The 16,636-nt window shown below is 46.7% G+C and overlaps 1 protein-coding gene across 6 annotated transcripts in view; it reads right to left on the bottom strand.

Annotated features, from left to right (window-relative positions):
* The window catches only part of OMA1 (OMA1 zinc metallopeptidase), a 140,910-nt gene that overhangs the window by 89,333 nt on the left and 34,941 nt on the right, over nt 1-16,636 (bottom strand). For all 6 annotated transcript variants that reach the window (XM_063939272.1, XM_063939274.1, XM_063939273.1 and 3 more), the window contains 2 exons: nt 7,354-7,527; nt 4,956-5,063 (listed from right to left, as the gene is read on the bottom strand). In XM_063939272.1, the coding sequence (XP_063795342.1) occupies nt 4,956-5,063; nt 7,354-7,527 (282 nt within the window). The remainder of the gene's footprint in view (nt 1-4,955; nt 5,064-7,353; nt 7,528-16,636) is intronic.

Here is a 16,636-nt window from a genome sequence, read left to right as displayed (position 1 = left end):
GTGGTTCAAACCAGTGGGATTTCAGGAAACTTAACACCACGTTAAGATCCCAAGGTGCCACTGGAGGCACAAAAGGAGGCTGAATATGCAGCACTCCCTTTACAAACGTCTGAACTTCAGGTAGAGAAGCCAACTCCTTTTGAAAGAAAATGGATAGGGCCGAAATCTGGACCTTAATGGAACCCAATTTTAGGCCCAAATTCACTCCGGACTGTAGGAAGTGAAGGAAACGGCCCAGCTGGAATTCCTCCGTAGGAGCATTCCTGGCCTCCCACCAAGAAATATATTTTCGCCATATACGGTGATAATGTTGAGCTGTCACGTCCTTCCTAGCCTTTATCAGCGTGGGAATGACCTCATCCGGAATGCCCTTCTCTGCTAGGATCCGGCGTTCAACCGCCATGCCATCAAACGCAGCCGCGGTAAGTCTTGGAACAGACAGGGCCCCTGTTGCAACAGGTCCTGTCTTAGAGGAAGAGGCCACGGGTCCTCTGTGAGCATTTCTTGCAGATCTGGATACCAAGTCCTTCGTGGTCAATCTGGAACAATGAGGATTGTTCTCACTCCTCTTTTTCTTATTATCCTCAGCACCATGGGTATGAGAGGAAGAGGAGGAAACACATAGACCGTCTGGAACACCCACGGTGTCACCAGGGCGTCCACAGCTACCGCCTGAGGGTCTCTTGACCTGGCGCAATACCTCTGTAGCTTTTTGTTGAGGCGGGATGCCATCATGTCCACCTGTGGCAGTTCCCACCGACTTGTAATCTGTACGAAGAGTTCCTGATGAAGTCCCCACTCTCCCAGGTGGAGGTCGTGTCTGCTGAGGAAGTCTGCTTCCCAGTTGTCCACTGCCGGGATGAACACTGCTGACAGTGCGCTTACGTGATTCGGACCACTTGTCCAGTAAGTCCCATTGAAAGGTCCTCGCATGGAACCTGCCGAAGGGAATGGCCTCGTATGATGCCACCATCTTTCCCAGGACTCGAGTGCAGTGATGCACTGACACCTGTTTTGGTTTTAATAGGTTCCTGACCAGTGTCATGAGTTCCTGAGCTTTCTCTATCAGGAGATAAACCCTTTACTGGTCTGTGTCTAGAATCATGGCCAGGAAAGGCAGACGAGTCATAGGAACCAACTGCGACTTTGGAATATTTAGAATCCAGCCGTGTTGCCGTAACACTTCCAGAGAAAGTGCTCTCTTGATCTCGCTTTTATGAGGAGATCGTCCAAGTATGGGATAATTGTAACCCTTGCTTCCGCAGGAGTACCATCATTTCCGCCATTACCTTGGTAAATATTCTCGGTGCCGTGGAGAGACCAAACGGCAACGTCTGAAATTGGTAATGACAATCCTGTACCACAAATCTGAGGTATGCCTGATGAGGTGGATAAATGGGGACATGAAGGTATGCATCCTTTATGTCTAGAGACACCATAAAATCCCCCCCTTCCAGGCGTGCGATGACCGCTCTCAGCGATTCCATCTTGAACTTGAACCTTTTCAGGTATATGTTCAGGGATTTTAAATTCAATATGGGTCTGACCGAACCGTCCGGTTTCGGGACTACAAACATTGTCGAATAATAACCCCTTCCTTGTTGGAGGAGGGGAACCTTGACCACCACCTGTTGAAGATACAATTTGTGAATTGCAGTTAACACTATTTCCCTCTCGTGGGGGGAAGCTGGCAGGGCCGATTTCAGGTATCGGTGAGGGTGCATCTCTTCGAATTCCAGCTTGTATCCATGAGACACAATATCTATTGCCCAGGGATCCAACTGGGAGTGAACCCACTTGTGGCTGAAATTTCGAAGATGTGCTCCCACCGGGCCTAGCTCCGCCTGTGGAGCCCCAGCATCATGCGGTGGATTTTGTAGAGGCCGGGGAGGACTTCTGTTCCTGGGAACTAGCTGTGTTGTGCAGTTTCTTTCCTCTGCCCCTGCCTCTGGCAAGAAAGGACGCACCTCAGACTTTCTTGTTTTTTTGTGATCGAAAGGACTGCATTTGATAATACGGTGCTCTCTTAGGCTGTGAGGAAATATATGGCAAAAAATTTGACTTTCCAGCAGTAGCTGTGGAGACCAGGTCCGAGAGACCCTCCCCAAACAATTCCTCACCCTTGTAAGGTAAAACCTCCATATGCCTTTTTGAGTCGGCATCTCCTGTCCATTGTCGAGTCCACAGGACCCTTCTGGCAGAAATCGACATAGCATTTATTCTAGAACCCAGTAGACTAATGTCTCTTTGAGCATCTCTCATATATAGGACAGCGTCTTTAATATGCCCCAGGGTCAATAATATAGTATCCTTGTCTAATAAATACAAACAAAAAACCCAGCACTCACCAAAGTAAGCTCACTTATCCTCAACAATTCAATAAATAAATGATGGGGGTTTAGTTAGTGGATTGGCCAATGCACGGAAGCCTGCATACCGATCTCCAAGGTACCCCACCTTCATGCAGGTCCTACACTATCACAGAGTCTCAAAACCTGACTACTTCACTGCTGCACCCCGCCCTGTGAGTGGTAAGTACAGCTGTGTACCCCGCTTGTGGGGTGGAGAGTGCTGTGTTACATGCACCCCACCCTGTGAGTGGTAATTGCATAGCAGTGCCACGCTTCTGGGGTGGCGAGTGCTGTGGTTTTCTCTCTGTGTGTATCCTTGTCTAAGGTATCAAGTTCCTCAGACAGGGTGTCCGTCCACGCTGCTACAGCACTTCACACCCAGGCCGACGCGATCGCCGGCCCCAGTAAGGTACCTGAATGTGTATAAATGGACTTCAGGGTACCCTCCTGTTTTCTATCAGCAGCATCTTTGAGGGTAGCCGTATCCTGTGACGGCAGGGCTACCTTCTTGGATAAGCGTGTTAAAGCTTTGTCCACCTTAGGGGAGGATTCCCAGCGTAACCTGTCCGTTTGGCGGGAAAGGATACTCCATAAGAATCCTTTTGGAAATCTGCAGTTTTTTATCTGGAGATTCCCAAGCCTTTTCACATAACTCATTTAGCTTGTGTGAGGGGGGAAAGGTTACCTCCGGCTTCTTTTCCCCATACATATGTACCCTCTTGTCAGGGACTGGGGGTTCCTCTGTGATGTGCAACACATCCTTAATTGCTATAATCATATAACAGATGGATTTAGCCAATTTTGGCTGTAACTTTGCATCATCGTAATCGACACTGGAGCCAGAATCCATGTCGGTATCTGTGTCAACAATTTGGGATAGTGGGCGCTTCTGAGACCCTGACGGCCTCTGCGACATAGGATCAGGCACGGGTTGGGACCCTGACTGTCCCGAGGCTTCAGCTTTTTCTAACCTTTTATGCAAGGAATTAACATTATCATTTAAAACCTTCCACATATCCATCCAATCAGGTGTCGGCTCCGTCGGCGGAGACACCACATTCATTTGCTCCCGCTCTGCTTCCACATAGCTTTCCTCATCAGACATGTCGACACAAGCGTACCGACACACCACACACACAGGGAATGCCCTTTTTGAAGACAGTTCCCCCACAAGGCCCTTTGGAGAGACAGAGAGAGAGTATGCCAGCACACACCCCAGCACTATAAACCCAGGAATAACACAGTAACTTAATGTTAACCCAGTAGCTGCTGCTTATATTGTGTTTTGCGCCTAATTATGTGCCCCCCTCTCTTTTTTCCCTCTTCTACCGTGTATCTGCAGGGGAGAGCCTGGGGAGCTTCCTCTCAGCGGAGCTGTGGAGAAAAAATGGCGCTGGTGAGTGCTGAGGAAGAAGCCCCGCCCCCTCGGCGGCGGGCTTCTGTCCCGCTTAAATATGCAATTTTTGGCGGGGGCTCATACATATATACAGTGCCCAGCTGTATATATGTTTAACTTTTGCCAAAAGAGGTCCCAAATGCTGCCCAGGGCGCCCCCCCCTGCGCCCTGCACCCTTACAGTGACCGGAGTATGTGAGGTGTGTGGGAGCAATGGCGCACAGCTGCAGTGCTGTGCGTTACCTCAGTGAAGATCACGGAGTCTTCTGCCGCCCGTGAAGTCTTCTTTGCTTCTCATACTCACCCGGCTTCTGTCTTCCGGCTCTGCGAGGGGGACGGCGGCGCGGCTCTGGGATCGGACGGCGAGGGTGAGATCCTGCGTACGATCCCTCTGGAGCTAATGGTGTCCAGTAGCCTAAGAAGCAGGACCTTACTTCAGAGAGTAGGGTTGCTTCTCTTCCCTCTGTCCCACGATGCAGGGAGTCTGTTGCCAGCAGAGCTCCCTGAAAATAAAAAACCTAAAAAAATACTTTCTCTCAGCAAACTCAGGAGAGCTCACTGAAAAGCACCCAGCTCTACTGGGCACAGTATCAAACTGAGGTCTGGAGGAGGGGCATAGAGGGAGGAGCCAGTGCACACCAGAACCTAAATTCTTTCTTAAAGTGCCCATGTCTCCTGCGGAGCCCGTCTATCCCCATGGTCCTTACGGAGTCCCCAGCATCCACTAGGACGTTAGAGAAATACTAGCTGTCGGGATCTCGGCGCTCAGGATACTGACGCCGGAATCCCGACCGCCGGTGAAATGCCGGCGGTCGCAATCCCGAACGCAGCCTTGTATTCCCACTCGGGTGGGAATATAACCTGATTTTAGTGAAGCTCGCCACTGGGCCCGAAGCGTGGCGAGCTTCAGGGGACTCACTGCCTTGATTCCGGATGACGCTGTCGGTAGAGTGACAGCCGGCACCCCGTCTGCCGGTCTCCCATAAGTATTCCGTACATACAGATAATTGCTATATTTAGTGCACCACCAGCAATACCTCCTCTTCACCGAGTAATGCCATCTATAAGATAATGGTTAGAGACCAACGCTGTATGGAGTACTCAACACAGAGGGTGTGGGAATATGCCACACAGTACACAGCTCCATTAAAAAAAAGATGAACAGTCAAAACCAGAGCAAACACTTTTTCCTTACATATATGTGCTTACCATGTGTTCTAGAATAGCATGAGCCAGCTCATGACCCAAAATGAAGGCAAGCTGGTCATTGTTTGCCACCGCATCCAGCATGCCGGTAAACACAAACACCTGGCCGTTCTGCAAGACAGGAACAAAAACCAGAACAACGCAGAACAGTGGAACTCGATGATATGCAGAATTACTGGGGACAGGACAGAGATGAATGCAAGGGGCAGGGGGTGGAGCATAATTATACATGTGAATGGTATCATTTTGAAAAGTTGCTAAAATACAGAATATTAATATCAAAAGGACATGGAAGTTGCTAAAAAATATACTGGATGTTGTGATAGAAACTGAGAAAAGGGAGATATGTTTGTCCCAGGTTTCTGGCCTATGTATTTTAAAACCCCAAGAAATGTCTGTTTAGCTAAAGTTTGGGCTTTAAGTAAAAGCCGGATAATGGGTCCTGGGGCTGTGGATGTGAGAGAGAAGGGCAGGCTCCAGCCATAAGGTCCATTTCGGGTCTTTAGGCCTTCAGCCTAAGAGTAGACTAATAAGGGCCTACACCTGTAGGAGGCTGGTGTAAGCTCTGTCAGGGCTTGGCTCAGAGCTCCCTACCTGGGGAAACAGGCAGCAAGCTTGTGGTGAGACGGGATGTAGTTATCACATTACCGGCACCTACATCCGACCCATCCCTAATCCCGACAGTTGGCATGCCGACTAGCAGGGACTATTCCCACTCGTGGGTGTCCACGACACCCATAGAGTGGGAATAGAACCTGTGGCGGGCATAGCTCACCACCAATCCCGCAGCGTGGCGAATACATCGAGCCCACAAGGGCATTCCACAGCTGGGATCCCGGCGTCGGGGTGCTGAACGCCGGAATCCTGGCCGCCAGTAACCCATACCCAAACCGGTGAGACACTGTGATTTACGGACTGTAAGTACTGTGCATATGCCTCTGTTTGTGGTAGGGACATTAGGTCCTACCACCCTGAGTTAGTGCCCAGACGGGCTAGGATTTATTTTTAGGTTACGTTTTATACTGCACAATAAGACTAGCCACGGCTAGACTGCACGAAAATCCTGGACTGATGTACTATTTTCCTAGCTGCTGTGAGTTTGGAGGAGAGGGCTCCCCTACCCTTATCTCTTTACAATGTGTAGACTGAATATTCGCACAAACTCAACCTTTCCTTTTCTTCAGCTGTTTAAGTAATTAAGCTTATTTCAAGGCATGAAGTCTTACTCCAGTACCTGCATTCTCCGTGAGAGAGATATATTTTTAAAAATGTGGGAATAATTATGATGTGGTACTAAATATCCCACTGTGTGCTCTTGCACCAAGCTGTGCACAAATGTACACGGTAGCTCTTGGTTTGTGCATCAAACTCTACATGACCTTTCACTAAAACCCAGAGTTTTAATAGACAACAAAAATACCCAGCTCACTAGCACTTTGAATGAAAGGAGAAGTGGTTAGAAGAGGTCGCTGATATTTAGGAAATCCCCTTTTGCTTTTTGTTTTTCTGATGCAAGTGTCTCAGAAAATGCACCTTCCTGCTAACGCCAATGATTCGCCCAATGTCCAGCCTTGTTCTGCGCTCGCTTCAAAAGCCGCAGTGCTTGTGGATACGAGCAAGGACCAAGATGGGCAAACACAGCGCAAATCCAGCTTTCACCCCCTCATACAATAACCCCAGTACGTTGGTCTTTTTGCTTTACTTACAAACCTGAATCAGGCCTAAGTGTCTATGGTCATAGTTTAATTGCATGCTGAATAACCAGTCCCTGTTGGCAAAGACTAACATGTCTGGGTAAGAGTATGGTTCCAAATGTCGAGAGTAAAAAGATTGTCATGAAAAAGTCAACATGTACAAGGACACATGAAAAGGGTTGACAATGAAAAACGACGACGAGTGAAAAGGTCGACGCTTGTTTTTTATATTTTTTGGGTGTGAAATTGTAGGTTTCAGCACATGAAACACCAGTTAGTTTACCGCGTCCCCTCGCATGGCTCGCTTCACTTGCCGCAGGTTGCCGTTCCCAATTGTAGTCCACGTGGATGGTCAAGAAAGAAAACGTAATTTTTTTATTTTTTTTTAAATATTCCAAAAAAATCTAATGTCAACCATATGTTGTGTCGACTAACTGAACCCAACGACCTTCTGACCATGTGGACCAAGTTGACCTATCATCCGGATACCTCTAGGTACAGCACTGCAGAATATAAACTGGCACTATAAAAATTAAACATGATAATAATAATATTGATGATAATAAATTGATAAGAAGTTTCACAATATTTGAAGGTAACAAATGCACAGTTTTAAGTTCCTGGTAACAAATTCCTCTCCGGAACAGCATTACACGCACACACTCTTAAGCCTCTGGATTTATAAGGGCCGGTTCTGCATTTCTTACCGGCAGCACGAAGGCGTTAATGAGCGGTCTGTCCACCACGTGAATTGTCCACTCAATCTTGGACACCTCAGGCAGGTCACTGTTGCAGGAGATAAGATGGTCTACAATTTTCTGCACCAGCTGATAACGGGCATCTTCCTTCGGAAGCATAATGTCCTTAAACTCTTCAATCAGCTGGAAAGGTAACACAAGAGAGATACCTATAATCCGGGAAGGCACAGCTCAGCATATTCCACACTTTAATCCCAGTCTTATTTTAAAATGTCATATCTGTTCTGGGCTTTGGAGTGACTGGTGTTGCCCGAGCCTGTGAATTGGGGGGGTGGGAAAGACCCTAAAAGGATACACCGCGCTGCACTGTCAAAGTCAGTTTATCTTTGAGAGGAAATTAAAATAGAGGACGGGAGATTTGCTGCGTTTGGAAAATCCGCTGCAAGAGGCAATGTATTCTGTCATACGGACAGAAATGGAATGAATAGAAATAATTGGTTTTATTGTTGGGTGCGGGAGATAATCTGCAGTGCGCACTACACACTCTGCAGGGAGACAGGATTTAAAGGGACTTCAATCGAACAATAACGTACTGGTCTGTTTTATTCAGCCAGTAACGTATTTACCTTTTCAGCAGAGAAAAAAACTGAATTCCCTCTAGAAAACCACTGTGTGCTCAGACTCCTAAATATGTGCACCATTCACTCCCAGCAGCGTCCTTCCATTTAGCCCTATGTAATAATAGTACATAGCGCACAGGCAGGCGCCGATTTGGCAGTCTGGTCAAGATCGACAAAAATTAAATTATATAAAATCGGACACTATGGGTTAGGGATTTTGGGGCTGACCAATTATTTTGGCAAACAGGCCTTTATCTGTTGACAGCTTTCATTTGGAAACAGGAGCAGTGTCCGCAAATATTGTTCCCGTGCGCGCTGCTAGCATCAGTTTTCGCGGCCCCCGGCTGTGATTATTGAAAGACTCAGCGGGGCTCGTTCTGCAAGACAGAAATTGCCACACACAGAAATAGCTTTAGCTATGCAATTTAAGTCCAGCTAGCTATATAAACCGCTCTATAAGGACGAGAGCAGCGCAAATTGGGGGTCACTTTATTTTGATAGTTTATTTAAAAAAAAAGACCAAAAAAAAAAAAAAGTCAAAGTTCAATGTGATGAATATTCTTTACAGTCTCCAAAGTATTGTCACCGGCACAGAAATATAGAACATTGACTGTAAATAACCAATTTATCCTCCCTGCCTCCTTATTAATACCTTAATCAAAAGCTGGCTAATACTATGGTATCCAAAAATAAAAATGGAATAGGAATAAAGGATATTTTACCAAATGCAAAAAAGAAATGAAGCAAAAGATAGGGCGGTGCACTGAACTACAAATAACAATTAATAAACATTTTACTAATAGTACTCATCAATAAAATAAAGACATTGGACCTAATTCATGCCGGAAGCAGACGCAACGGCAATTGAAGCTTCTTCCCGGAGCCATCGCAACTCACTCGCAGCTGTGTACACATTCGCAGCCCAGACGCAATAAAGGAGAACATCGACTGCTAAGGTAGCCATACGGCTATGCAGACTGGACGCGGCAATAGCAACGCTGGCGCCATGTTTCTCTGCATACATGACCGCAGCTGGCGGCCTATACATGAAAACGGCTATGACACGTCTGCGTTTTTGCCGCCACTCCCCGTAAACACCTCCAAGCGGTCACTTCCTGTCAATCACTTTTCCATGAAATCCACATTGCGAGTGGGATCGCAGCGGCACCTTGGCACATGCGCATTGCGCAACATTCGCTCCGTTGCGTGAACATCGGCCACTGCATACAGACATGAATTAGGCGCTTTGCTAAAATGACTCCTGGGTCTATTTACTGGACTAGATAAATTAAAAATGTTTCTGTATTAATTGCTGCACAACACAGTCTTCGGGGGGAGATGTATCAAACCTTCTAAAGCAGACAAGTGGAGAGGTTGCCCACAGCAACCAATCAGCTTAAAGCTAGCATTTATCAAATACAATCTATATAAAGAAACCTAGTAGCTCATTGGTTGATAGGAGTAACCTCTCCAACTTTCCTCTTTGGAAGGTTTGATACATCTCCTCCCGCAATCCTGCACATGGCACCAACATCCAAATAACTGCTTATCATAACATGGGTATATAACCACATGTTCTCCACACATCATAGTGTAATCACCATGGCTGGTATACGTGCCGCTTACCACTGCATTGGCCATGCATGAACCTGGTGCTCTGGTCTACAGTTCAGACCCCTGTCCAGAGAGCTATCCAGAACTTTGGGACAACATGTTCTATGTAAAGCTTCCAATTGCGAAGCATCGTATTGACAAATGGTTTAGCTTGTCCTCTTTAGAGAAAATCTGCCCAAAATAACGGTGTCCCAATAGAGGGGAGCGCGATAGGAACATGGGAGGCCAGGGAGAAGTTTGCCGTAGTCGAGATGAGAAATGATTAGTGAGTGGATAATCAGTTTGGTAGCATTCTGAGAGTGGAACGGCCTGATACGAGCGATGTTGCATAGCTGGAACCGACAGGATTGAGCCATGGATTGAACATTGTGGGTGAAGGAGAGGGTGGAGTCAATGGTGAAACCCAAACAGCGGAGTTGGGGAACTGGGAAGATGATGCCGTTGTCAATAGTGATATAGAGTTGGGTGGGGGGGGATTCTGGATGGGGGGAAAGGTGAGGAGTTCGGTTTTGGCCACGTTGAGCTCCAGGGAGCGCTCAGACAACAGGAGGCGATGGCGGAGAGGCAGCTGGATACCTGAGAGAGGACGGAAGGGGAGAGGTCAGGAGAGAAGAGGTATAGCTGTGTATCGGCAGCATAGAGGTGGTACTGGAGGCTGAAGGAACTGATGAGTTCTCCCAGGGCAGAGGTGTACAGGGAGAAGAGGAAGCGGAAAGGATGGAACCCTGTAGGACGCCAACAAGGATGGAAGGGGGTGAGGTGGAGTCGGACACAGACACAAAGAAGGAGCGGTTGGTGAGATGAATTGTTTCTGGGACTATAGTGTAAACTTGATCTGGCATTACTCGTATCAGGACAATGGGCCTGATTCAGAGGTAGACGCAAATCTCGTCACGGCTGCGAGTTTGTACCCATCAGATCTGCAAAAATATGCTAATGTCGAAATAGTGGGGATTTGTATTGACACCCACTGGCAGTGTCTCTAATCAGCCGCTTGAGTTCAAAGTCACAGCATCGGACTTCTGAGCAACCATGGGGCTGTCCGTTGCAACTAAGCTTTCGGAGCTTTTACAACTGTATACGGAGATGCAGTAGCGTGCTGCGACATGCCCACAAAACGGTTGCAACACTCCTGTGTGTTAGTAGCCAGTCCCCTTGTTGCCTCCCACAGTCACCCGCAATCACTCACTCCGACCGCTGTCGATAAAGCATCGTTGCACATGCAGTTTGTCTCAGATGCATATACAGTACAAAAAACATCGCTCAATTGCACAAAGTCCACCTCTGAAGGAGGCCCAATGTTATGTCTGGGTGATTTTCTTCATGAAGAGATTACAAGCCAATCAGGCTGGTCATACAGTGTTGATCATTCCTCCACTCGCTTCTTTCCCCCCATCTCCACAGTTTTCTGCACTGACAAGGCCGTTTCCACTGTATGAGGGGTCTGCAACACGTTTCCGGATGCACAAAAAGTATTATATTTACAACGTCTATGCAAAGTTGCATTTGCTCATACCACTTGGTGAAGCAGCTGGACCAGTCTGAAGCAGGTATGTCTTCTTCTACATGCTGGATGAAAGTCTCCACTGTAGCTTCCAGTGACTCAAAAGGAATCCCAAGCATCTTGAACTTCATCTTCCAGGGGCTGACTTCCATGCCGATATTCTGCAAACCACTCAAACACAGTGCTTCCTCCCCAAAAGCACCTTGCAGTTGGTTAAAACTCTCCTGCTGTCGCAGACCACTGTTGTGGTAGAAGATCATGGTTCTTCGGTGGCCTCTATTGAGCTCTATAACAAGTTTGTGAAGGAAGTGAACACACGGGCTACCTCAGTGTGCAGGGATGATTATATATTTCATTGTCTAGAATATGATCTGCGCTTGTAGTGTTCTGAAGCTCAATAAATTGTTTATATGATACTATGTAATTAAAACCAATAAAAAAAAAAGGGATTTTATAATAAACGTACACAGTAATGGTAATGAGAAGTTCAGATTATTTCTAATAAATATTTAAAATGCCAGCGTAAATATATGCTGCGGACGCAAGGCGCATCTTATTACCATATACGATAAAAGTGCGCTGTACGTCGCAAACACTACATCCCTTAAGAGAAAACTAGTACTCGCACACATTGTAGATTGAGGTCCAACGCTCAGATTTATATATTTGATATTAAAAGAGTATGCATACAGTATAACACATGTACAGTGTATATATGGTTACACTGTTACAATTACACAAGAAGCAGTTGTAGTTACAAAAGAATCCATTACAGCTACAGCCAGCATACTTCACCCTATTTGCTCAATGTACAGTCCGCTCCATCTTTGAATCTGCCCAAACAGCAACAAAACAATAGCAAACAGAAACAGCAAATAGCAATTCTTGGGTGAGGGGAAATAACCTATATACTGTGTATTGGGGGAAGTACATGTCTGGGACTAAGTCTTCTGTTATTGGTCCAGGGGAGGGAAATCTCTCATTCATGATGTGTTATTGGTCAGTTCATATGCAAGCAACGTCCAGCCTTGAAGAGGGGTTAGCCACTGGTTTTTCACAAAGTTCTTTGTTCACTTTAGAATTGAGGCTTCATATTCATACATTTAATCATAACTAATCGCTGCAATGTTCTACAATCTAACCATTGCCATCAAATTAACACACTCATTCCCCTGATCATTTTGACACCAAGCATGACATGTTTATCTTGTTCCGTTCCAATAATACATATATATATATATATATATATATATATATATATATATATATATATATATATGATGTTATAACTCTCCTATATAAATACATTATGATGCTAAACATGTTTTGTCTATGTGTTGTATGATTATGTTGTATATGTCTCTGTGGCTTCACTGAGCGAATGCGTATGCTACCGTATATGCGCAAAATGCACGAACAGAGACCCATCTGTTTGGAGTTTGTATTTGCTGTGTATGTAATATTTTTGACGTCGACAGTAAAGAAGAGGGTTCGGGGTATATAGGAAGGAAAAGGGGAGGGTGCCGTTAAGAAAGGGGAGAGTGGGGAAAGGAAGCAATAATGTTTATAGTCTGTCCTGACTATTTGTAGAGAGGCAGTGATTCCGGTTAGCTTAGAGGGGATTCATAGGTGCGGTGCCTGGTGCTCCGATTTCTGGGTCACATGCTGGTGGTATGGGGGTCTTGGAGACCCCTATCTGACCCTTAGCTTCCATACCTTTATTAGCAGCTTAGCTTCTCTTCCTTCTATATCGATCTGCGGTGTGCGTCTGACATCACTCCAGCTCAGGTGGTCTCTTCTGCCCTGTCCCATTCTGTTTGCGCTCCCACTGTGCCGGTCAACGCATTTTGTGCTGTAAAGCACTTTTTCAAGGATAGGAATGGTCCTCATGCTGGGGTTTAAATACTAGTCAATTATTAAACAGGACATTTTCATTCCAGGATGTTCATTAAATACAGGAAGTTGTCATTCCAGGATGTGGTTAAAAGGCGGTAATCTCATGGTGGCAAATTTGCCTGTTGGTTGTCATTTGATATTGCTGGAATTTCGGTTTTCATTATTGCAAGTGGAGAGGGTAAAAGGGTGTGCAAGTTGCAAGGATAGATAGAAGGGAGTTTAAGAAAGGGAAAGAGTAAGTAAATAAGCAAAAATTAAAAAAAACTTAAAGTAAATAGAAATAAAAATATTTAAAAAAAATGAAAATATTAAAAATAAGAAATAAAATAATGAGGTAAATAAATTTAAGGATAAGCATATAAAATATATAAATAAGTTAAAATAGGATTTTAATTACATACCGGTAAATCCTTTTCTCGTAGTCCGTAGAGGATGCTGGGGTCCATATTAGTACCATAGGGTATAGACGGGTCCACCAGGAGTCATTGGCACTTTAAGAGTTTAACAGTGTGGGCTGGTTCCTCCCTCTATGCCCCTCCTACCAGACTCAGTCTAGAAACTGTGCCAGAGGAGACGACATACTTCGAGAGAAAGAAATACACAGATAGTGACGAGATTCACACCAGCTCACACAACAAGGCAAATCCGGCCAACATGCCGGAAAAGTCAGCAACAGCTGAAACAGTACTGAAACAGTATAGAACGCAGAACTTACCTAGGAACCAGGCAGTACTGAACTAAATAACCACTGCAGGAAAACGAAGCGCTGGGCTTCCTCTACGGACTACGAGAAAAGGATTTACCGGTAGGTAATTAAAATCCTATTTTCTCTTACATCCTAGAGGTTGCTGGGGTCCATATTAGTACCATGGGGATGTACCAAAGCTCCCAAAACGGGAGGGAGAGCGCGGAAGCTCCTGCAAAAGTGCTTGACCAAACTTGAAGTCATCAGAGGCCAAAGTATCGAACTTGTAAAACTTAGCAAATGTGTTCGACCCAGACAAAGTAGCTGCTCGGCAAAGCCGAGACACCCTGGGTAGCCGCCCAGGAAGAGCCCACCTTACGAGGAGAGTGGGCCTTAACAGATTTTGAACACGGCAATCCTGCGTGAAATCGACTGCTTAGAAGCAGGACACCCAATTTTCTTGGGATCATAGAGGACAAACAAAGTCAGATTTTCTATGACGAGCCGTCCTCTTCACATAAATCTTCAAAGCCCTCACAATATCCAAGGCCTTTGAAGCAATTGAGGAGTCGGTAGCCACTGGCACCACAATAGGTTGGTTGATATGAAAAGCTGACACAACTTTAGGAAGGAACTGCGGACGAGTCCTGAGTTCCGCCCTATCTTCACGGAAGACCAGATAGGGACTTTTACAGGACAAAGCCCCCAATTCCAACACGCGTCGAGCAGAAGCTAAGGCCAACAAAGTGACCGCTTTCCACATGAGAAATTTGATTTCAGCCTCCGGTAGAGGCTCAAACCAATCTGATTGCAGGAACTGTAATACCACATCAAGATCCCAGGGTGCCGTTGGCGCCACAAAGGGAGGCTGGATGTGCAGAACCCCTTTCAAAAAGGTCTGAACCTCAGGGACGACAGCCAATCGTTTTTGGAAGAAAATGGATAAAGCTGAGATCTGGACCTTGATGGAGCCCAATCTCAGGCCCACATCCACACCTGCTTGCAGGAAAAGGAGAAAACGTCCAAGTTGAAACTCCACCGTAGGAAATTTCTTGGATTCACACCAAGACACATATTTTTTCCAAATTCGATGGTAATGTTTAGACGTTACCCCCTTCCTAGCCTGTATCAGGGTAGGAATAACCTCGCTCGGAATACCCTTCCGAGCTAAGATCTGGCACTCAACCGCCATGCAGTCTTGATAAGCTAACGGCCCCTGCAGTAGAAGATCCTCTCGAAGAGGTAGGGGCCTTGGATCTTCCAGCAGTAGATCCAGCAGATCCGCGTACCAAGCCCTCGTTGGCCAGTCCGGAGCAATGAGGATTGCCAGAACCTTTGTTCTTTTTATAAGTTGTAGAACTTTTGGAATTAGAGGAAGTGGAGGGAACACATACACTGACGTGAACACCCACGGTGCTACTAGTACGTCCACTGCCACTGCCTGTGGGTCTCTCGACCTGGAACAGTACCTCCGCAGCTTCTTGGTGAGGCGGGAGGCCATCATGTCTATGTGAGGAACCCCCCCACCAACCAGTTACCTCCTCGAACACCTCCGGGTGGAGGCCCCACTCTCTTGGATGGAGATCGTGTCTGCTGAGGAAGTCCGCTTCCCAGTTGTCTACTCCCAGAATGAAGATTGCTGACATCACCACCGCGTGCCTTTCTGCCCAGAGGAGGATTCTTGTCACCTCAGACATTGCAGCCCTGCTCTTCGTTCCGCCTTGTCGGTTTATGTAGGCCACTGTGGTCACATTGTCCGACTGCACCTGAACAGCCCGATCCTGCAGAATGTGCGCTGCTTGAATGTGCGTTGTATACGGCTCTTAGCTCCAGGATGTTTATCGGGAGAAGGGATTCTTGACTTGACCACCTTACTTGGAAGGTTTCCCCCTGAGCCACTGCTCCCCAACCTCTAAGACTTGCATCCGTGGTTAGCAGCATCCAGTCCTGAACTCCGAACCTTCGGCCCTCCAGGAGGTGTGGTAGTTGTAGCCACCAGAGGAGCGAAATCCTGGCTTTCGGTGACAAGACGTATCCCCTGGTGCATATGTAGGTGAGATCCCGACCACTGGTCCAAGAGATCCAGCTGAAAGGATCGAGCATGAAACCTTCCGTACTGCAGAGCCTCGTAGGAGGCAACCATCTTCCCCAGAAGGCGGATGCACTGATGAACCGATACCCGGGCAGGCTACAAGACATTCCGGACCATTGTTTGACTCACCAACGCTTTCTCCCCCGGTAGAAACACCCTCTGTACCTCCGTGTCAAGGATCATCCCCAGGAAAGACAGCCTCCGTTTAGGCTCCAGATGAGACTTTGGAAGTTTCAGGATCCAACCGTGCTCCTTGAGCAGATGCGTCATGAGAGCAATGGATCCTAACAACTTCTCTCTGGACGATGCCATGATCAGCAGATCGTCCAGATACGAAATTATGTTCACCCCCTGCTTGTGGAGGAGAACGATAATCTCTGCCATCACCTTGGTGAAGACCCTCGGTGCCGTGGAGAGACCGAACGGCAGTGCCTGAAACTGATAGTGATTGTCAAACAGTGCAAACCTGAGATAGGCCTGATGCGGCGACCAAATGGGAATGTGGAGGTACGCATCCTTGATGTCCAGGGACACCAGGAACTCCCCCTCTGTCAGTCCAGAGATAACTGCTCTCAGAGACTCCATCTTGAATTTGAAGTACCTGAGATAAGGGTTCAAAGATTTCAAGTTCAGAATTGGCTTTACTGAACCATCCGGCTTCGGTACCACAAAAAGGTTCGAATAGTAACCTTTGTTCAACTGATGAGGCAGAACTGGAACAATGACCTCGGACACTACCAATTTTCGGATAGCGTCCAGAAGAATCGCTCTGTCTGCCAGCAAAGCTGGCAAGACTGATTTTAAGAAACGGTGAGGTGGGAGAGTTTGAAACTCCAGCCTGTACCCCTTGGACACTATATCTGGTATCCAAGGGTCCACGC

The sequence above is a fragment of the Pseudophryne corroboree genome, chromosome 9, assembly GCF_028390025.1.
Source record: "Pseudophryne corroboree isolate aPseCor3 chromosome 9, aPseCor3.hap2, whole genome shotgun sequence".
NCBI lineage: Eukaryota > Metazoa > Chordata > Amphibia > Anura > Myobatrachidae > Pseudophryne > Pseudophryne corroboree.
The sequence above is the reverse complement of the archived record's forward strand: the minus strand, read 5'-3'. Positions and strand labels throughout refer to the sequence as shown.